The sequence below is a fragment of the Neoarius graeffei genome, chromosome 23 (assembly GCF_027579695.1).
Source record: "Neoarius graeffei isolate fNeoGra1 chromosome 23, fNeoGra1.pri, whole genome shotgun sequence".
NCBI classification, from domain to species: Eukaryota; Metazoa; Chordata; class Actinopteri; order Siluriformes; family Ariidae; genus Neoarius; species Neoarius graeffei.
In genome coordinates, this window is record NC_083591.1 from 57,331,100 (window position 1) to 57,354,193 (window position 23,094).

Below are 23,094 nucleotides of genomic sequence, written 5' to 3' on the forward strand. Positions count from 1 at the left end.
AAGCTCCTCTTACGATAGACCTGTGATTAAAGAAAATGAATATGTTCTGCCGTCGTTGATCAGCGTGATCCGGGCTTCATTAGCATGTTTAGCATGTACCGTCCTTGTGCATTTTGGCGTCATCCTAGTGCCGTTCTCTGATTGGTCGCTTTTAGACGAGTGTTGTAGCAGCACTCGGACTCTGAGATTCTAATTTAAAAATGGTCACGCAGCCAGAACTGTTTTTGGCCATCTTGTGAGCATGAGAAGTGTCTATCTGCAATCCTGCAGACCACAAGACACACCCACTTTATGACATGACACACCCCCTGTGCTAACGCGTGTTAACCATCGAAAGTATAGTTGTTAATTCCCAACCCCTAACCCTCACCTGAGGTCGAATAAGGCTGTAAGGCTGGCATAGTGTGCAAGGTGAAGTGATAGTAGGCGTGTCCTGTACGTTTCGTGCGTCTGCAGTCAGACCTACCTGTCTAAGACCATCAACCAACAAGTTCTTTTATGATGTGTGAGGTTTGTGACAGCAAAATTTTAAAAACAAACACAAAAACCCCATCACAGTGGCTTACTTGAGCATTCATATTATTCATAGGCCACACCCATCTCATTAACATGTAAATGAGTGAGTATAGCATATATGGATGTTCATCAGAAGGGACACTGACACCGATGGGAGATGATGGTGTGTATGGAGACATGGAGTGAGCTTAGCAGCGAGCTCCTGCATCACCTGCTCAGTCTTGTGAGTCCTGTTTCTAAAAATAACTCGTTTATAAAAACACGGTGCGGCCCGGAGCTTTCCATGGAAAGCAGTGTTGAGTAAACAGTAGTAGTAATGCAATTCTGCTGAGACTATATTACCATTATAGACACACTGTTTCGTGTACATTATACCAAATTTCTGTTTTGTGACTCGACAAAGTGCTGATAAATGTGTCATGTGATAAATTTATGAATTATAAAAGTCATAAGTGATTTTGTAAAACTTTGAAATGTTGCTCTGTTTTCTTTTCTGGTTAATGGTTATTTATATTACCCACAATCACAATACCATTCGGTGATCCACTGATAGTGGTGCAGTATTTAACCCTCGCTTCATCTCTACCTAAAGAGAGCGATGCAGCGGCGCTTTAGTCCTTTACTCTGTCCAGCTCTCTCACCTACACGCTCTGCTCGAAAAGATCAGCTTCCAAAGCTTTAACTTCCGAAGCCGTAAAGGCAGCCATGCTCGTTATCTCGAGTTGAGTCTTTATCAAATCTCATTTCTTAACACATGCAACACCAACCAACACGTTAGCTGCTGAACTGAATCGCTGAATTGCTGAATACATCATAAATATTTCAGTATGAACGTATTTTATGTCTGCGTTTGGGTATCTCAGGGTGGAGTTTTACTTTAAATTCTGTAAGGATGTAAAAGATAACCACAATTTACGTTTCAGATGTGGATATGTACTGTATTTGGCATTACTGTACTGTACTGTCATGTACTGTACTAATAATACTTTCGATAAATCACAAGTGACATGGAAACGGCTTTCTTTCATTTCCTCAGTAATGTGCTTTTGATAAAAAAAAACAACAACTTCCAAATCATAACAAAAGATCAAGCTATTTTACTTTAAACAGAATTGTCACAATAACCTCATTTAGGAACATTAGCTACTAAGACAGCTAGCTACAAAAAACAAACAAAAAAAACCCCACACCACTGTGCTCAAGTTGTTTTTAGTTGTTAGATTAACTGTTTTAAAAAATATATATTTTAGCATCCTCCCAACATTGCTTACAAGCTACAGTGGTGCTTGAAAGTTTGTGAACCCTTTAGAATTTTCTATATTTCTGCATAAATATGACCTAAAACATCATCAGATTTTCACACAAGTCCTAAAAGTAGATAAAGAGAACCCAGTTAAACAAATGAGACAAAAATATTATACTTGGTCATTTATTTATTAAGGAAAATGATCCAATATTACAGATCTGTGAGTGGCAAAAGTATGTGACCCTTTGCTTTCAGTATGTGGTGTGACCCCCTTGTGCAGCAATAACTGCAACTAAACGTTTGCGGTAACTGTTGATCAGTCCTGCACGCCTGCTTGGAGGAATTTTAGCCCGTTTCTCCATACAGAACAGCTTCAACTCTGGGATGTTGGTGGGTTTCCTCACATGAACTGCTTGCTTCAGGTCCTTCCACAACATTTCCATTGGATTAAGGTCAGGACTTTGACTTGGCCATTCGAAAACATTCACTTTATTCTTCTTTAACCATTCTTTGGTAGAACAACTTGTGTGCTTAGGGTCGTTGCCTTGCTGCATGACCCACCTTCTCTTGAGATTCAGTTCATGGACAGATGTCCTGACATTTTCCTTTAGAATTCGCTGGTATAATTCAGAATTCATTGTTCCATCAATGATGGCAAGCCGTCCTGGCCCAGATGCAGCAAAACAGGCCCAAACCATGATACTACCACCACCATGTTTCACAGATGGGATAAGGTTCTTATGCTGGAATGCAGTGTTTTCCTTTCTCCAAACATAACGCTTCTCATTTAAACCAAAAAGTTCTATTTTGGTCTCATCCGTCCACAAAATATTTTTCCAATAGCCTTCTGGCTTGTCCATGTGATCTTTAGCAAACTGCAGACGAGCAGCAATGTTCTTTTTGGAGAGCAGTGGCTTTCTCCTTGCAACCCTGCCATGCACACTATTGTTGTTCAGTGTTCTCCTGATGGTGGACTCATGAACATTAACATTAGCCAATGTGAGAGAGGCCTTCAGTTGCTTAGAAGTTACCCTGGGGTCCTTTGTGACCTCTCCGACTATTACACGCCTTGCTCTTGGAGTGATCTTTGTTGGTCGACCACTCCTGGGGAGGGTAACAATGGTCTTGAATTTCCTCCATTTGTACACAATCTGTCTGACTGTGGATTGGTGGAGTCCAAACTCTTTAGAGATGGTTTTGTGACCTTTTCCAGCCTGATGAACATCAACAATGCTTTTTCTGAGGTCCTCAGAAATCTCCTTTGTTTGTGCCATGATATACTTCCTCAAACACGTGTTGTGAAGATCAGACTTTGATAGATCCCTGTTCTTTAAATAAAACAGGGTGCCCACTCACACCTGATTGTCATCCCATTGATTGAAAACACTTGACTCTAATTTACCTTCAAATTAACTGCTAATCCTAGAGGTTCACATACTTTTGCCACTCACAGATCTGTAATATTGGGTCATTTTCCTCAATAAATAAATGACCAAGTATAATATTTTTGTCTCATTTGTTTAACTGGGTTCTCTTTATCTACTTTTAGGACTTGTGTGAAAATCTGATGATGTTTTAGGTCATATTTATGCAAAAATATAGAAAATTCTAAAGGGTTCAGAAACTTTCAAGCACCACTGTAGCTACTCCAAGTAATTAAACGTACGGACTGCAAAGTCATCTGAATTTTTTTTTTGTGCATGGCATTTTCCCTCTGTCCCGCAAGAACAATATCATGCGGACGAACGAGATGTGATCATTTCAATATCCTGAGGGTCACTTTTCTCCATTTTGGGATCGTTTTCATCCCTCTTGAGGTAAACAGTACGGCCCGACGGAAACAGGAAACAGCCGAATGTGAGGGAGGAGCTTTAACTAATTAGCATAACTATGGAACTGTGTCACACCAAGATGGCGACGCCACCAAGAAAACATTGTGACTCTGCATTGACCTCAAAGAGTTTTGAGTCTCAGGGATGTAATTTGTGGTTGTCGTTCGCGAATAGATCCGTGAAACAAACAAAAGACGAATATTTATATATTTTCTTTGTTCCTGCTTTTGTGTTCTTATTTCTTTCTCTGTAAGCTCAAAACATTAGGTGTGTAACTCCATACTCACTACCGTGGAGTCGAGCCCATGCGTTCTAAGGCTGAGATAGCTAAGCGCTAGCTAGAATGATTTAGTTATCTGTCCAGAAAAATGGCACGTCGTCTAACCTTGCTCTATCTTGCAGTTACACTCACTAGGCAGGCTTTCCTTTTCTTTTCTGCTGGAGGGAGAGCCAAGTCCGCCATGTTCACCCACGCTGACTTGTTTTAGTTAAAAGTAGCTCAAACACACCCCATGGTGGTCACGTGATATTATTGCTCACTTGCTTTGGCGATCTCCGGAATCGTAAAATGCGGGACATGTCAGTATCCCCATTGAAAACGCAGTCACTAACCAAATTACAAACATGGACTCCCAGAACTACACATCCCAGAACACACAGTGCCCTCTGTCACCGGCCTGTTGAACTCAGCTGACAATCATCACACACACCATTAGTCTCCCCGTATAACCACGCCAGTTCCACACCTTCATTGTGAAGTATTGTTCTGTGTTCCGACCAGTACTACCGAGCCTTTTCACTGTCTATTTGCTTTCTCATTATTCTGACCCCTGCTAGTATTTCTCTCTTGTCTTTTGCCTCGCCTACTTTGTGTTGTTTGCATGATCGCCCGAACCTCGCCTGGTTACCGATTATGTCTCTTGTCACACAATTTGGCTTTGTTTGTAGTCTACTTCTCAATCTCTTTCTGCACATACATCCGTAAGTGCCTGCAATCTGACAGGACGCTTTTTATTTCAGCGAAACGTTTACACACAGGATACACAGTGTGTGTGTGCAGCAGCACAACATCTCGAAACATTTTACCCAGAATTCAACTTTGCAGTCGGAACCTTTAAACACTAGTGCTAGCTAAAATTAGACTATCATGTACGTAAAATCATGAGCCATATTCATGTGCAAGTCACTAGCTACAAATGTGCAAGCAAATAGTTAACATTATGCTAGCTATCCTGTATTCTAGTAAAGGATCTGGAGAATGGTATTTTTATTTTATTTGTTTGTTCAGTAATCCAGTAAGTCATGCCCTGTGACCGTGAAACACACCTACTCTTTCAAAACTCACCTCACACTTCACACTGCTTTCTCACAGACTAAAGTCCATGAACTTGTGCCAGGTGGGTTTTGTTGTACAAAGGTAGCGAATATCTTGTGATCATGACTCAGCTGTTGCAGAGGGAATTTCCTGACTGACCTCCATCATGCTTTTATTCACAGGAGAGCAGGTTGAACAGGCAGATGCGCTTGTGTTGTCTCTGTAAGCGTGACATGATCATAAATAATCACACCACGACTGAACCACAAGTGGATATTGGTTTTAAGAGACGAACACTGAGTGTTGAATAGCATTTACAATGGTGGCGCGGAAATGACCAGAAGGTCTCAAGAGTTCAAATCCCAGCGCTGATGAGCTGCCACTGATAGTTGATTATTTTCATAAAACAGCACACTCATTTACTCCACACTTGGAGAATCCTTGGATTGTCCAAATCAGATTATTATTGTTCATGTACACGTTTATTTTTTGCCCGACCGACCATGCTGTCTGACCTCGAGCAACTACAGTTAAGGATGCAGTCCAAATTATTTGTCAAATCCAAGATCAAGTAAAACTTGAGACCAAAAAACATGAAATCCTTTTCGAGGCCAAGTCTTTCAAATAGTCGCATTTTTTCGTGCACTTTGGCAATAATTAGACTTTTCCAGAAGGAATTACTTTGTCAGCACAAATATTACACATCATTTATCAAGCTGGATATGAACGTATTCGTAAAACACTCCTATGAATAGAAGTTAGCGCTCACTTATTATTATTATTATTATTATTATTATTATTATTATTATTATTATTATTATCTCATCCAGCCAACAGGTGATGAGTTTAATGCCATTGTGTGTTGTGTTGTCCGTCGTCCATCTGGCGGCATCCACATTTCACGAAAATCACTTCTTCTCTCTCAGTTCTTCACTGATTTTTATTCTTTTTGGCAGGAAGGTAGGTCTGCCTGGGGTGCATATAACTTCTACCCAAATTTGCATAATTGCAATTAATAATGAAGATATAGAATAATTAATCAATCCTTAATGAGCAGTTTCCACACAAATCGCTTCTTCTCCCTCAATTCTTCACTGATTTTGATTCTTTCTGGCATGAAGGTAGGGGAACCTAGGGTGCATAGAACTTCTACCCAGATTTGCTTCATTACAATTATTAATTAAGTAATGGACTAATTAATACTTAATGAGCAGTTCAACAAAAAAAAATCGCTTCTTCTCGGTCAATTTCTTGTCATTTTGGATTCTTTCTGGTAAATAGGTCGGTATTCCTAGGGTGGATATCGCTTCTAATATATAGCTTGTACAGTGTTCAGCGTAAATGAGTGCACCCCCTTTGAAAAGTAACATTTTAAACAATATCTCAGTGAACACAAACAATTTCCAAAATGTTGAAAAGACAAAGTTTAATAAAACATCAACTTATAACGTGAAAGTAAGGTTTTTTATATAACTTAGATTACACATTTTTCAGTTTTACTCAAATTAGGGTGGTGCAAAAATGAGTACACCCCACAACAAAAACTACTACATCTACAGTGGTGCTTGAAAGTTTTTGAACCCTTTAGAATTTTCTATATTTCTGCATAAATATGACCAAAAACATCATCAGATTTTCACACAAGTCCTAAAAGTAGATAAAGAGAACCCAGTTAAACAAATGAGACAAAAATATTATACTTGGTCATTTATTTATTGAGGAAAATGATCCAATATTACATATCTGTGAGTGGCAAAAGTATGTGAACCTTTGCTTTCAGTATCTAATGTGACCCCCTTGTGCAGCAGTAGCTGCAACTAAACGTTTGCGGTAACTGTTAATCAGGCCTGCACACCGGCTTGGAGGAATTTTAGCCCATTCCTCCGTATAGAACAGCTTCAACTCTGGGATGTTGGTGGGTTTCCTCACATGAACTGCTCGCTTCAGGTCCTTCCACAACATTTCCATTGGATTAAGGTCAGGACTTTGACTTGGCCATTCCAAAACATTAACTTTATTCTTCTTTAACCATTCTTTGGTAGAACGACTTGTGTGCTTAGGGTCATTGTCTTGCTGCATGACCCACCTTCTCTTGAGATTAGTTCATGGACAGATGTCCTGACATTTTCCTTTAGAATTCGCTGGTATAATTCAGAATTCATTCTTCTATCAATGATGGCAAGCCGTCCTGGCCCAGATGCAACAAAACAGGCCCAAACCATGATACTACCACCACCATGTTTCACAGATGGGATAAGGTTCTTATGCTGGAATGCAGTGTTTTCCTTTCTCTAAACATAACGCTTCTCATTTAAACCCAAAAGTTCTATTTTGGTCTCATCCGTCCACAAAACATCTTTCCAATAGCTTTCTGGCTTGTCCACGTGATCTTTAGCAAACTGCAGATGAGCAGCAGTGTTCTTTTTGGAGAGCAGTGGCTTTCTCCTTGCAACCCTGCCATGCACACCATTGTTGTTCAGTGTTCTCCTGATGGCGGACTCATGAACATTAATATTAGCCAATGTGAGAGAGGCCTTCAGTTGCTTAGAAGTTACCCTGGGGTCCTTTGTGACCTCTCTGACTATTACACGCCTTGCTCTTGGCATGATCTTTGTTGGTTGACCACTCCTGGGGAGGGTAACAATGGTCTTGAATTTCCTCCATTTGTACACAATCTGTCTGACTGTGGATTGGTGGAGTCCAAACTCTTTAGAGATGGTTTTGTAACCTTTTCCAGCCTGATGAGCATCAACAATGCTTTTTCTGAGGTGCTCAGAAATCTCCTTTGTTCATGCCATGATACACTTCCACAAACATGTGTTGTGAAGATCAGACTTTGATAGATCCCTGTTCTTTAAATAAAACAGGGTGCCCACTCACACCTGATTGTCATCCCATTGATTGAAAACACCTGACTCTAATTTCACCTTCAAATTAACTGCTAATCCTAGAGGTTCACATATTTTTGCCACTCACAGATATGTAATATTGGATCATTTTCCTCAATAAATAAATGACCAAGTATAATATTTTTGTCTCATTTGTTTAACTGGGTTCTCTTTATCTACTTTTAGGACTTGTGTGAAAATCTGATGATGTTTTAGGTCATATTTATGCAGAAATATAGAAAATTCTAAAGGGTTCACAAACTTTCAAGCACCACTGTAGTACCTTGTACAGTGTACCTTCTAGGCATGGAATGAACAAGTTGGTGACATTTTGCAACATCAATCTTTTTCCATTCTTCAACAACGACCTCTTTTAGTGACTGGATGCTGGATGGAGAGTGATGCTTAACTTGTCTCTTCAGAATTCCCCATAGGTGTTCGATTGGGTTCAGATCAGGAGACATACTTGGCCACTGAATCACTTTCACCCTGTTCTTCTTCAGAAATCCAACAGTGGCCTTAGATGTGTGTTTAGTCATGTTGGAAAAGTGCACGACGACCAAGGGCACGGAGTGATGGTAGCATCTTCTCTTTCAGTATAGAGCAATACGTCTGTGAATTCATGATGTCATCAATGAAATGCAGCTCCTCGACACCAGCAGCACTCATGCAGCCCCACATAAGGACACTGCCACCACCACGTTTCACTGCAGGCACCAGGCATTTTTCTTTGTATTCCTCACCTTTGCAACACCATACAGTTTTGAAGCCATCAGTTCCAAAAACATTTATCTTGGTCTCATCACTCCAGAGTATAGAGTCCCAGTAGTCTTCATCTTTGTCAGCATGGGCCCTGGCAAACTCTAGGCGGGCTTTTTTGTGCCTGGGCTTTAGGAGAGGCTTCTTTCGTGGACGGCATCCATGCATGCCATTCCTCTGCAGCGTATTGTGTCACGGGAAATAGTCACCCCAGTTTGGCTTTCTACTTCTTTAGATAACTGCAGTGAACTTGCATGCCGATTTTCTTCAACCCTTCTCATCAGAAGACGCTCCTGTCGAGGTGTTAACTTCCGTGGACGACCTGGACGTCTCTGTGAGATGGTTGCAGTTCCATCTTTCTTAAATTTTTGTACCACTTTTGCTACAGTATTCTGACTGATAAGTAAAGCTTTGCTGATCTTCTTGTAGCCTTCACCTTTGTGGTGTAAAGAAATTATTTTCTTTCTCAGGTCTTGTGTCATTTCTCTTCCATGTGGTGCCATTGCTGACAGCATGAAATGGGAAGGGGTTTTCTTTAAGTAACACCCTTTTATAGTCAACTGTCTGCTGGACACCTGTGTAATGACTAAATAGACTCACCTTTGATTGTATTCTTGTTAAATTAGACATTTGTAGTCTACAATTTAGCTTTGCTCCAGAGACTTTCAGTGGGGTGGACTCATTTTTGCACCACCCTAATTTGAGTAAAACTGACAAAAATGTGTAATCTAAGTTATATTATTAACCTTACTTTCATGTTATAAGTTAAACAGATGTTATATTAAACTTTGTCTTGTCAACATTTTGGAAATTGTGTTCATTGAGATATTGTTTAAAATGTTACTTTTCAAAGGAGGTGTACTTATTTACGCTGAGCACTATACAGTGCTCAGCGTAAATAAGTACACCTCCTTTGAAAAGTGTATATAGTGTATATAGCTTGTGACATTTATTGCACAAGGTGGTTCACTTTAGATCGTTCCTTCTGGACTAGACAGGGCTGGAGTGAGCTACGTTGTTATTGACAGTTTCGTTATTATTACCTCCGCCAAATATTTTGGAGAAGGTTATGTTTTCACCTCTGTTTGTTTGTTTATTTGTTCCCAATGTAACTCAAAACTAGAATGGATTTTGATGATATTTTTAAGGAAATGTGAGGCATGGGCGAATCCCGCCCCCAATTGATTAGATTTTGATGCAAATCCAAATATGTGGCTTGGTGGAGGTCTGCCCTTCTAGTTCTTCTTCTTGGTATAGGAGTCAAAATAACTTCCACTTCTGTTTCTCAGCACTTACCCTGATTGTTCATTTCATGCTCCCAGCTGTTTTTCTGCTTTGACCTTTTATGGAGTTTTGTGTTGTCACTTCATGCAAATGAGCTGCTTTGGGAACACGCCATGCTCCTTACAGCTAATCAACAGACACACATGAGCATGAAGTAAATCACTCCATGAAAAAGTTTCTGAAAACGGTGGAAAGTTTGAGTTTGATTTGCCTTACGCAAACATTCGCACATTTACGACGCCACTAAAAGATTCATAGATGAAGCCTGTTGATTTTACAAACAAGACCGTATTTAGCGAGACCAACATCCAAGACCAAAGTCCAAGTACAGATCCAAAAGAATTCGTCCGAGATGAGTTCAGGTCAATACAGAAAACTTCTCGAGACTTTTCTCGAGTCCTCCGGCCCGAGGAGCGAAAGTGCTGAGCTCCAGCAGAGTCGTTCACCACGTCAGGAGTTTATCAGGCTGAAAAGGGAGCAGGGCGACATGAATACCGCGTTACGCTGACTAAAGCAGAATAAAGACAGGAACCGGGGGCTTTTGTCTGTCTGTTCAGAGGGTCACTGAGGTCAGAGTGGGGCCTGAGAGGAAGCAGAGACAGAAAGGAGAGAAAAATGACATTTTCCTGTGTTTCAGTTCTATCTTTATATATAAATACTGTACTATAGAACAATCTCCCCGATCATTACACTGAACTTTATACATTTTTTGTATTTTAGAATTTAATGCTTTTTAGTTTTAGGACTGTGATATGAGACTCAAATGAGTAATGAAGCAAAAATAAAATGATTGATAGATGTACCCATATAGAGAACTATAGTGCATATATAGTAGCAACATCCTTATTATTAAATATTTTGTTTATTAAGTATTATTGTTGATTTTGAAGGCATTTTGTCCAATTGATAATTATTTGCTATTTAACCTGCTACAAAGAGAACAATATAAAACTTATGTTCACTGTCGATTATGCTAATGTACTCAGATTAGGGTTGCTCGATATTGGAAAAAATCAATATCACGATTTTTTCAGTAAATATCGATATCGCGATTTTTAAAACGATATTTATACACCTTTTTTTAAAGCCCTGATCATCAACACCTGAGGCACCGGGCCACATTTTTATAGTACAGGCCTCATAGGCTACCTGTCAACCCTTCCCGTTGTACCCTGAAACGCCTTTTACTTAAACTATTTACTGTGCAAGCACGTACTTTGCATAGGTCCTATAGTCTGCACAAGGCTCACGTTCTCCTCACTCAACATTTCCGATCACAGAGGATGGAGCCAGCGCTGGTATTACCAGTGATTACTGCGTAACGTCCACACTGGCTCGTAGCCAGCCAAGGATAAAATCTCTCTCTCACACACACACACTACAACGTAAGCTTGTGTGTTGTTAAGACACCAACATTAAACACGCACAATATAGAGACAAGTCCTTAAGAATTAACATACATGAAAATAGGCTTCTCTTCCTTCATCTTCCAAATGTGGACTCCGCTATCTTTTTGGCATGTCAGCATTGAAATACCATTTGCAGAGATATTTCACTCGCCATTAAGAAAAGTAAAAGCAACACATGATTAGGGCTACATGATTAGCAGGGGGACACCGTTTTAAGCGCACGGAATTTTAAAAACAATGTAATTACATCTGAGTCCGTCTACATCGCGCAATAAACCCGTCCTTAGCAGAACCTACTACAAAGCATGATGCATCAACACCATTTTTCTTTCTTTCCAAAATACATTTTATTGCATCACAAAATACATCTGTAACCAATCACAGGACTGTCGGTTGTATAAAAAAAAAAGGAATTAGCATAAATACTTTTACAGTGAATAATATGAAATAAATTAGAAAACAAGTGATTAACTTGCACACACACACAAAAAAAAACCCCACTTGTACAGAAGTGGAAAGGTTTCTGAATCCATCTCTTTATATCCATATATAAATAGTTTTCACAATACCATTAATAATAATAATAATAATAATAATAATAAAAAATTGTAAATAACTTCAGATTTCTGAGAAACTGAACAGCGTGACCATGCTAGTGGCCTCGTCCTGAACCCATCCTTCCTAGAAATCCCTCCTTCACATGTAAGCCTCGGTGCTCAGCACAGACGGACAGCTTGTGATTGTTTTGTTTGTCCGTCCAGCTCAACATCCTCCCCCTTCTCTGAAAGCAAAAATAAAAACCTGCTGACTCATCTGGACAGGGGATGCTGGAGAAAACACTCTTCCTCCTTCCTCTTCGAGAGCAGGCTGAGATCGAGTTCCATGACCTGCCATACTCAGGACGCAGCATTCAGGAGTTTTATAACGTTTATTGTTTTTTTTTTTTTAAAAAGTATAATTTTTACTTTTGTTCAGTTCAGTTCTTTTTTTTTTGTCTCATCGCTCGGGGAGATTGATGACGGGAACCCACTGGTCCATGCTGCGGCTCTCATGGCAGAAGTGATGCACGTTCCACAACGCCTGGTTCTTCCATGAAGACGCACATGGACTCTAAAGGGGGAAAAAGAAACACACAGTGTTGTAGATTTCTTAGCATGGCAATGGGGGGGGGGGATATAATAGCAACTAAAATGACATCATGACACATACGATTATGTTACGAAATGTTAACTAATAAGAATAAAATGTATTTCTTGGAAAGGGGGACAGTAAACCTGGGGGTGGTGGGTACACACACATTTTTGATAAATCTTCTCCGTCACTTATAGAAAACGTGAAATGAATTTCCTTTCAGCCGGAAAGCAAAACTATACTAGCGATGGCATCTTAGTAGCTTGTAACATAGCTAACTAATTTAATAAAAGCGTAGTTTGGTTTCTTGGTCATTTAGACAGATTTTCTAAAAAACATGTAGCTTAACAAGCTACAACTGTAAAGTAGCATTTTACACTCGTACATCGATCAGGTTGTTTAATTCATAAATATGATAAAACTCAGAGCTCCTATTTAAATGATAATTATTAACATTTGCTAATCGTTACTGTAACAGTGGTGAAGATTGAGACCTGTGATCCATCCTCATGTTATCGCAGTACTCATAAAATCATATTGTATCAACGAACCTCAGCTACTTCGTCCATAACCACAGATCTGCTCTAACCTTTCTATACACTAAGCAGTAATGTGTAACTCATAACAGTTTTAAAAGAGATACGCAGAGCCATGGCCTCACTTTTTGTTTATAAATGCCTTGAGACCTCAAGAATGGCACAGGAATAGTTTTAAGCGTTAACAAGAAATCTAACATAGTAATTTTTACGATTAAAATGATTCACATAGGTAGCGGGTCTGAGTGAATGACCTTGACATCTGTGATGTCACAGCAGGAAGTCTATCGGTCTCATCGCCATTTCCGCTATACTAAAACACAGAGCTGACTGCAACTCCAGGTCCTCCATTTTGAGCTAATTTATCGCCATGCCATGTAGATGTGTTGCTGCACCTGCCAGCAACACGACAGAAGGTGGATTTACGTTGTGTTCATGGCCCAAGAACGTTCAAACTGCAAAGATTTGGATGCATTTTGCAAGAAATTCAGGGGCACATTTTACTGAGTAAAGAGTCGTACGAGACCTCTGATCTGTTGAGGAGCATTGGCTATAAGCCCGTACTGAAAGAGGGTGCAGGATCAACAATTAAAGGAAAAGAAAACTACAAGAGAAAGAAAATAAGTTCAGTTGCACCAGTTCTCCCAGAGTGTGAGCCGAGCAGTAATAATGGAGTACTCAGTATGGAGAAAATGGAGAATGAATGGAGCAGCCATCTGATTTCTGCGCTGGATATGCTTGCCTCAGCAGCAATATCTCGCCCTTACGTGGAAGAAGCGAATGAACAAAGAACCGAAAGTCAGATTGTTTCAAAAACCGGCCACAAGATCGGCCTTCAAGAAGCGAGAACACAGATGGGCAAGATGTGACTTTCATTTGGCTACATCACAACAAAAACAAACACGCTTACCTGCATTTAGATTATTACATGTAACTTGTATTGTGTGCTTAAGTTACCGGTATAAGATTATTTAATTTGCTTCGGAATGTGATTGTCTCAGTTCAACTGATTATTTAATTAGCCTTTTACATTTGATCAGTGAAAATGCATGCATGTACAACATGTTGCATAAGTTATAACACCTATCCTGTTTTAATGAGTCACATGAGACTGTCAGTTCAATTCCACCCAATTCTCTAGGCGGCTTTGTTCTCTGGTTATATATTGTAAGGTGGGGGCCTCCGTGGCTGATGTGTTACTATAGGATTCACTTTCTGATGGTTTGAATTGATACGGTTCTACGTGTATAGCAGTAGCATGTACACACACTAATTTCAGGACTATCACAGTCAGATGTATTACTATCTGAGGAATCTGAAGAATCTCCAATAAATCCGAATGAAGAGGCCATTGCAACCGCTCTCGCCTTCCGAGTCTGGCTTTGGTCTATAGCACCGGTTCCCGCTGTGACTGGCTGGCTCAGCTCGAATGCCAACTTTGCCGTCGATTTTAACTCTCAAAAATACATTTTTATTCCCAATTATGTAGCATACAAGAGTCAAGGATGGAGATACTATCCACTCAGAAATGTATTTACAAATAAAGGTTCTGCATATCTCCTTTTAGCTAACGGTTAAAGCCGGATAAAAAAAATGCTTATAAAATGTTAATATAATATAGCCTACTGACCCCAAAAATGAATACTACACAATTATTATTATTAGGTTAATATTTTTACTTTTATAGGTTTACAACTGCATCGTCCTGAGCAAGTTGGAATAAAAAGTTTTCAGGATGAATAAAGTTATCATCATCTCATCTGAATGTTTTGACTTCCTGTTAAATTAAGAAATGCAAACGAGGCCCTGAACCTGAGTCTTCATGGCTGTTAGAGATGATTATTTGCATGAGAGCTAGAAAGCAGGCCAACGGTGAGCAACTGCCAGACATGTTTAGGCAAGCTGTGCTGGAACATTCTTTCACACACACACGTCAGCCGCACGCGTGTCATTCAATTAATTAGTGACTAATTTACATTTAAGTACTCTAACATCCCAATAGGATCTCTACACCTCTTATTATTATTTTGCATATTCCTGTGGATACGTACAGTGACTAAGATGCAATGCAGGTCCATTTGCTCGCCTCCTTGCTTCCCAGGTCCTTCCAGGATCTTGGCGAGGCGCCTGGTGTTGTTCACACGCAGGATGTTGATGTCATTCTCGCAGCAGAAGGCCTGGATGAGAGTGAAGTGGATCTGCAAGGCGACATCCTTCACATCCTCGTCATCGGTGGCCAAGATGCACAGCACGACATTATCCGGGTCTCTGAAAAATGCCAAATGTAGATGTTAGATCCATGCAGCGGTGATTTCTGATGAGAAAGGGTTTATGATATTTGTGCACAGGAGCTACTTACACATTCAGTGCCTTTGCAGATTCATAAACTCCAACAGTAACCCAGCCTTGGAGCAAGGCAGAGGCGAGGACTTCCTCAAGGGCTTTAGAGACTGAATCCATCCTGAAGCATGGAAAAAGACAGGCACATGTGAGGAATGTTAGGAATGTCAGGAACCATGATCCTCATTATCAGCGTGCTTTGCTGCACTTTTGCACGAGTACAGTAACGCAAACGCACTTATAAAAAATCAAAAGTTTATTCGCAAAATAGTTATGATACATGCAATAAATAAATAAATAAAGTAATAAATAAACGTGCACTTTTTCTGTGAATGCCTGCGCCGCACAGCGTGCACGCAGGCGCTCGTTCACGCTAAGTCACGTGACCCAGCAGCTGTCACGAGCCACCCGGCTTGCTAACAGCTTTTCAGTAGTTTTACTGACGAATTTTCTTTAAGAACCATATTCACATTTTCAGCAACTTTATATGTGACTAACATTTATATTATCTACGGATTTTTTTTATTCTACCACAAACATCTACACCAAAAAAATTTTAAATTCTACCACAAACATCTACTGAGCTCCGTTCAGCGCTTTTTTTAAAAATAAGAATTTAACTGCACTGTCTGAATCTCCGTGTTTTTACTGTATAAGTCACAAACTTCTTAAATTCTGAAAATGTTGCTGCTCATTAATCTAAAATAATGCGCGTGCACGCGAGTTCTCACAGAAATCTACTACTAAAATATTAACCACCAAAAACCTACCTTTCGACAGAAGTATAATCTCCATTCAGCTCTTCAAAGGTCATGGTGCTTGTCAAGAAATCCAGTACGTATTGATATTTGTTCTTAAAAAGAATTCGCTTTAAATTATTTTACGCTTAAACACACACTAGTTCTCGCCACACGGACCAAGTCGTTCTGGCTGCGTTCTGACGGTCACTGGGTAAATCAGGCAGGACTCCAGCTCCAAAATTAGCATATCATTTCTGATTGGTCGTCTGACATAGATACTCAGGAGCACGCGCGCACGCTGAATGGACGTATGCTAATTTGAGTCGGCAAAATTGTCCTCCTGACAGCCAATCGCTGCACGGATCTAGAAATAACGGTGTCTGATTGGTTTATCCTGCGTCTTAAGAGGCGGGGTCTGTATCCAGTCAGTGATGAGAGCTGGTTTCTGAAGGTGAAATACTTTGCCCTGACATGTCTAAAGGTTTTTTGTTTTTTTTTAAATTCCTGTGATAAGAACACTAAATAAATTATATTAATATATTAAGAAGTAATAGTTCTCAGATCATATCAACCTTTAGTCTACTTGTAAACATTTTTCTCTAATCTGATTTCTTTAACCTGTCAGATAATTGTGTAACATTTCTAAACATGGCCTGTGACTTCATTTAAATTAGTGCACTCATTGTAACGTTTATAAAGTTTAGCACATTTAAATAAAAACATTCACATATTTAAAAAAAAAACCATTCACATCTCTGCGTGCGGACAAATAAAATGTTTAGAATTAGAATTAGAATCAGAATTTGAATTTAAATAATGCATGCTTTTAAAGACTGGACAACACTGAACTGCAAAATAATGACATGCTATTTTGCCAATTCAAGTTAATATCTTGTCATTTTGCCTTCAAACACTGAGTCAAAAATGTCAAAACAGCACTTCAGTCCTTTTTTGTCACAATTTTGTGCTTAAATGCTTCTGATGGAGAGATTTAGGCCTATATGCATCTATAAGTATTTTCTTAAACAAACAAGCAATAAACACACGAAGAAATGCTTTTGAAGCCGACAGAACTGCAAATTGTGGAAAAACTGATGTGTTATGTCACAATTTCAACTTAATATCTCATTATTAGAACTTAACAACATAATTTGAACTTAATAACACATAAGCTATATAAAGCGTCCATAGATGTGGTTTTGGGTCATTAATATAAAATAAAATCTTTTAAAATGCATTAAAAGATTGTTTGCATGCTTTCTGCCTTCATTAGGCCCAAGTATTGCTTCTGTCTTTCCAGAAGTCACATGTGTGCACAGATTTGGATGACTTAATCATGTTTTGTAAGATGTAATTTCCCTTCAGGAAGTTCTTTCATGGGTTTTGTGGAAAATAGTGACACCATGAGGCCAAATCTCACCAAACTTTAGAGTGGAGACATGCACACTGAATATTATTTCAAGTGCACACAAACTCTTATCCTTCTGCATAATTATGTGGAATGTTCGTTGGTCAAGTTTTATGTTCATCAGGATTCTTTTTCTAGCACCGCTTATTATTATAGCCTACATACACTCATCGGCCACTTTAATAGGAACTTGTTGATTCTAAGATCCCTGTTCTTGGCTGCAGGAGTGGAACCCAATGTGTTCTTCTGCCTGCTGTTGCATGCTGAGATGCTTTTCTGCTCACCATGGTTGTAAAGAGTGATTCTATGATTTGCTGTATCCTTCCTGTCAGCTCAAACCACCTAAAATCTGTCCATTTTCCTCTGACCCTCTCTTATCAACAAGGCGTTTGTTTCCACCCACAGAACTGTCCCTCACTCACTCACTCGATGATGTTTTTTGTTTTTGGCACCATTCTGTATAAACTCTAGACACTGTTGTGTGTGTGAAAACCCCAGGAGATCAGCAGTTTCTGAAATACTCAAACCAGTCCATCTGGCTCAAACCAACACCCATACCACAGTGAAAGAAAGTCACACTTCACTGTGAGATCAAATTTTTTCCCATTCTTATGTTTGAACATTGTGAACATTAACTGAAACTCTTGATTTGTATCTGTATGATTTTATGCGGGGCGGCATGGTGTCGTAGTGGTTAGCGCTGTCACCTCACAGCAAGAAGGTCTGGGTTCGAGCCCCGTGGCCGGCGAGGGCCTTTCTGTGCGGAGTTTACATGTTCTCCCCATGTCTGCGTGGGTTTCCTCCGGGTGCTCCGGTTTCCCCCACTGTCCAAAGACATGCAGGTTAGGTTAACTGGTGACTCTAAATTGACTGTACGTGTGAATGTGAATGGTTGTCTGTGTCTATGTGTCAGCCCTGTGATGACCTGGCGACTTGTCCAGGGTGTACCCCGCCTTTTGCCCGTAGTCAGCTGGGATAGGCTCCAGCTTGCCTGCGACCCTGTAGAACAGGATAAAGCGGCTAGAGATAATGAGATGAGATGAGATTACATATCTGTGAGTGGCAAAAGTATGTGAACCTTTGGTTTCAGTATCTGGTGTGACCCCCTTGTGCAGCAATAACTGCAACTAAACGTTTGCAGTAACTGTTGATCAGTCCTGCACACCGGCTTGGAGGAATTTTAGCCCATTCCTCCATATAGAACAACTTCAACTCTGGGATGTTGGTGGGTTTCCTCACATGAACTGCTCGCTTCAGGTCCTTCCACAACATTTCCATTGGATTAAGGTCAGGACTTTGACTTGGCCATTCCAAAACATTAACTTTATTCTTCTTTAACCATTCTTTGGTAGAACGACTTGTGTGCTTAGGGTCGTTGTCTTGCTGCATGACCCACCTTCTCTTGAGATTCAGTTCATGGACAGATGTCCTGACATTTTCCTTTAGAATTCGCTGGTATAATTCAGAATTCATTGTTCCATCAATGATGGCAAGCCGTCCTGGCCCAGATGCAGCAAAACAGGCCCAAACCATGATACTACCACCACCATGTTTCACAGATGGGATAAGGTTCCTATGCTGGAATGCAGTGTTTTCCTTTCTCCAAAAATAACGCTTCTCATTTAAACCAAAAAGTTCTATTTTGGTCTCATCTGTCCACAAAACATTTTTCCAATAGCCTTTTGGCTTGTCCACGTGATGTTTAGCAAACTGCAAACGAGCAGCAGTGTTCTTTTTGGAGAGCAGTGGCTTTCTCCTTGCAACCCTGCCATGCACACCATTGTTGTTCTGTGTTATCCTGATGCTGGACTCATGAACATTAACATTAGCCAATGTGAGAGGTCCTTTGTGACCTCGCCAACTATTACACGCCTTGCTCTTGGAGTGATCTTTGTTGGTCAACCACTCCTGGGGAGGGTAACAACGGTCTTGAATTTCCTCCATTTGTACACAATCTGTCTGACTGTGGATTGGTGGAGTCCAAACTCTTTAGAGATGGTTTTGTAACCTTTTCCAGCCTGATGAGCATCATCAACACTTTTTCTGAGGTCCTCAGAAATCTCCTTTGTTCGTACCATGATATACCTCCACAAACATGTGTTGTGAAGATCAGACTTTGATAGATCCCTGTTCTTTAAATAAAACAGGGTGCCCACTCACACCTGATTGTCATCCCACTGATTGAAAACACCTGACTCTAATTTCACCTTCAAATTAACTGCTAATCCTAGAGGTTCACATACTTTTGCCACTCACAGATATGTAATATTGGATCATTTTCCTCAATAAATAAATGACCAAGTATAATATTTTTGTCTCATTTGTTTAACTGGGTTCTCTTTATCTACTTTTAGGACTTGTATGAAAATCTGATGATGTTTTAGGTCATGTTTATGCAGAACTATAGAGCATTCTAAAGGGTTCACAAACTTCCAAGCACCACTGTATATAGATATATAAACATAAAAGTAAACATGTAATAGTTCATTTTACTTTCAGGACCCTGTTTGCAAAAGGATTAGCAACAGCACACGATCCTAATTTTACACATTATACTGGCTATCTGCTGTGGAAAAAAAACCCTTACAAAAACCCACATGAATCCATTGGGAATTTTCCTAAAGTCATTGTGAATCAAGTGATGATTGTGTAATGAACTGAAAAAAAAAAACAGCCTGAGGAGATTACTGCAAACACACTGGAGCTGTTCCAATAACTCGACACCACACCCTCAACAACTTCCTCTTGAAGTGATCCATGTTGTTGTCTTAAAATTAAACTCCACACATTAATATGCTTATAGTGAAATATCAGCAATGTGTTTAGAGATCCAGGTGCTGAGTTGTTAATGGAGTATGGCTGCAGTAAGGTAATAAAAAGCCAGAAGAGTCAGGACCTTCAAAGGAACATCCCTACATCCACCTGTAGCTGTTTGATACAGTTCTCTAATTAGCCGATCCCTTGAAAATCATGCAGATACAAATCAAGAGCTTCAGTTAATGTTCAAACATCCATCCATCCATGATCTGTAGCTGCTTATCCTGTTCTACAGGGTCACAGGCAAACTGGAGTCTATCCCAGCTGACTATGGGCAAGAGGGGGGGTACACCCTGGACAAATTGCCAGGTTATCACAGGGCGACACAGAGACAAACAACCATTCACACTCACACCTACGGTCAATTTAGAGCCACTAATTAGCCTTTGGACATGTCTTTGGACTGTGGGGGAAACTGGAGCACCTGGAGGAAACCTACGTAGACACAGCGAGAACATGCAAACTCCACACAGAAAGGCCCCTGTTGGCCGCTGGGCTCGAACCCAGGACCTTCTTGCTGTGAGGCAACTGTGCTAACCACTACACCACCATGCTGCCCTTGTTCAAACATCAGAATGGGAAAAATTGTGATCTCATAGTGAAGTGTGACTTTCTTTCACTGTGGCATGGGTGTTGGTTTGAGCCAGATGAGTATTTTTGGTTTGAGTATTTCAGAACCTGCTGATCTCCTGGGGTTTTCTCAGACAACAGTCTCAAGAGTTTACACAGAATGGTGCCAAAAACAAAAAACATCGAGTGAGTGAGTGAGTGAGTGAGTGACAGTTCTGTAGGTGGAAACAAATGCCTTGTTGATAATAGAGCTCAGAGATCAGAAAATGGACAGATTTGAGGTGGTTCAAGCTTTTTTGCCAGGAAGGCTATAGTAACTCATAATAACTCTTTACAACCGTAGTGAGCAGAAAAGCATCTCAGCATGCAACAGCAGAAAGAAGAACACATTGGGTTACACTCCTGCAGCCAAAAACAAGGATCTTAGAATCAATTAAAGTGATATGACAGAAAAAAAGTAAGGTTTAAATTCATGCTTTGGAACAGTACAAAAAATCTGGAGGCACAGGATTTTGTTCTTTTAGAAATGCATCCATCATGGTGGACTTTGGCTTTAAACAGCTACTGTTAGCACATATCTGTGTTAGTAAGTCTATTACACTGTAAAGAAGTTGTTCTTTCTTTCAAATGACTGCAAATCTTTTTCATTGATGTTCAAAAATCATATGTAAATAAGTGTTTATATTTAGGGTTTACTGCATTACAGGTTCTGAATTTTTGAAGAATGAATATCCAGTCATGATTAAGGTAAGTGGTCAATTTTTAGAAATAACGGACACATTTATTAATATTATAAAAAAGTCTGATTTGGCTTCTCATATCATATCATATATTGTATCATATCATATAATCTACAGTATTTACTTGCTTTTTCAATAATAACATTTCATGAATAATAATTTCCCACAGATCAACCAATTCAAACAGCAGGTCGGTCAGCGGGGGGGATCCAAAACAAAAGATGCCGTGAGACTCTAAAACACACACTGATCAGCAACTGAGGAAAACAAGCTCTAGAAAGAGAATCCTTAATGAAAACAGGGCTTCATATGAAATTATATTTTAAAAATTATATCGTTTGATTATGAAGTTGAAGGTGAAAGAGATTATTCTGCACAGGAAAGACCCATATTTGCTTTTGAGAATGAACATCTTTGTACTTGCACTGTTTATTTTTATATTATTCTAATATAACTTTTATCATTATCAATAATCAATATTTATCTTATGAGTTTTGTTTTGTCTCATTGTTCAAGAAAACTCCCCTGCAGTTTTGTGTTCAGACACCAGGAGGCGACAGAGTTGCATTAATCTCTACAATTTGAAATAAATTTGCATCTGAATTCATTCTAAAGAGATTATTTCTGGAACACGGAACACATCTGAAACCACAGAGAACCTGATAAATGCTTTAAAAAAAGCTATTAATCATGAACCTTTGAAGAACTAAAGATAATTGTTCTATTTGCATAGAAACACTGATGTGATTAAAGTTCTTTCTGAGATTAAGCTTGAGATGAACTGCGAATGTGACTTGTTTAACCTTTTTGTTTTTATTCTGTACTCACTTTTTTTTTTTTTGAGTACTGGAAAAAGACCATGAACAAAGTTCAATGTTAAATATTGATATTTAGAAAATTCTGGAAGAGTTGTTTACTGATTAAAAAAGTCCAGTTTTAGATCCAATTACAACTTATTAATTTATTCAACTTAATAACTTGTTAAATTATTAATTACAATTAATTAATTTATTCATGGTGCATAATTATTATTCAAATCCTCATACAGTATACAGCACACATTTAACATGAGAGTGTATCCTTTATCTGTTTTTTTTTTATTTTTTTTTTTTTAGCTGAATGCATTTTAGTTCGCTTTAATTTCTTTTATTACTATGGAAATGATGTTAGACGCAAATTCAGTGCACGACTTGTTTCAGTGTCGATACAAATGAGATATTTTAATATTTTATTTATAATGTATTCGCTTTTATTTTTCTTTGTATAATTCTTATTCATATTATTTTTATATTAGATAGATATGATTATATATGTGCAGGACCTCCCTGAAAAACACCATGGTAATGAGAGCCTCCTGTGTAAACATTGTTACAAACAAACAAACAAACAAACAAACAAACAAACAAACAAACAAACAAACAAACAAACAAACAAATAATATTGGTGCTATGTTTTATTTTATAAAACCATATCAGTCTATAAATGCACTGTAGGCCTTTATCTACAAATTATTGATTTTATTTTTATATATTATGTTTTATGATATCTATATTACATAAGAGC

General features: G+C 39.1%; 1 protein-coding gene across 1 annotated transcript; it reads right to left on the bottom strand.

Moving 5' to 3' along the window:
- Window positions 1-12,183: 12,183 nt before the first annotated feature.
- Window positions 12,184-16,176, bottom strand: gadd45aa (growth arrest and DNA-damage-inducible, alpha, a). Its single transcript, XM_060905489.1, has 4 exons — window positions 16,027-16,176; window positions 15,276-15,377; window positions 14,968-15,184; window positions 12,184-12,359 (listed from the first exon to the last, which is right to left on the bottom strand). The coding sequence occupies exons 1-4, from the start codon at window positions 16,068-16,070 to the stop codon at window positions 12,246-12,248; spliced, it is 477 nt and encodes a 158-aa protein (XP_060761472.1). The 5' UTR covers window positions 16,071-16,176; the 3' UTR covers window positions 12,184-12,245.
- Window positions 16,177-23,094: the final 6,918 nt, after the last annotated feature.

Excerpts from the sequence above, each read along its gene's own strand:
- gadd45aa (XM_060905489.1), bottom strand. The coding sequence starts at position 16,070 with ATGACCTTTGAAGAGCTGAATGGAGATTATACTTCTGTCGAAAG. Across the intron at positions 15,378-16,026 it reads GATTATACTTCTGTCGAAAG|GATGGATTCAGTCTCTAAAG; the intron begins GTAGGTTTTTGG and ends TCCATGCTTCAG. Across the intron at positions 12,360-14,967 it reads TGCATTGCATCTTAGTCACT|AGTCCATGTGCGTCTTCATG; the intron begins GTACGTATCCAC and ends TTCCCCCTTTAG.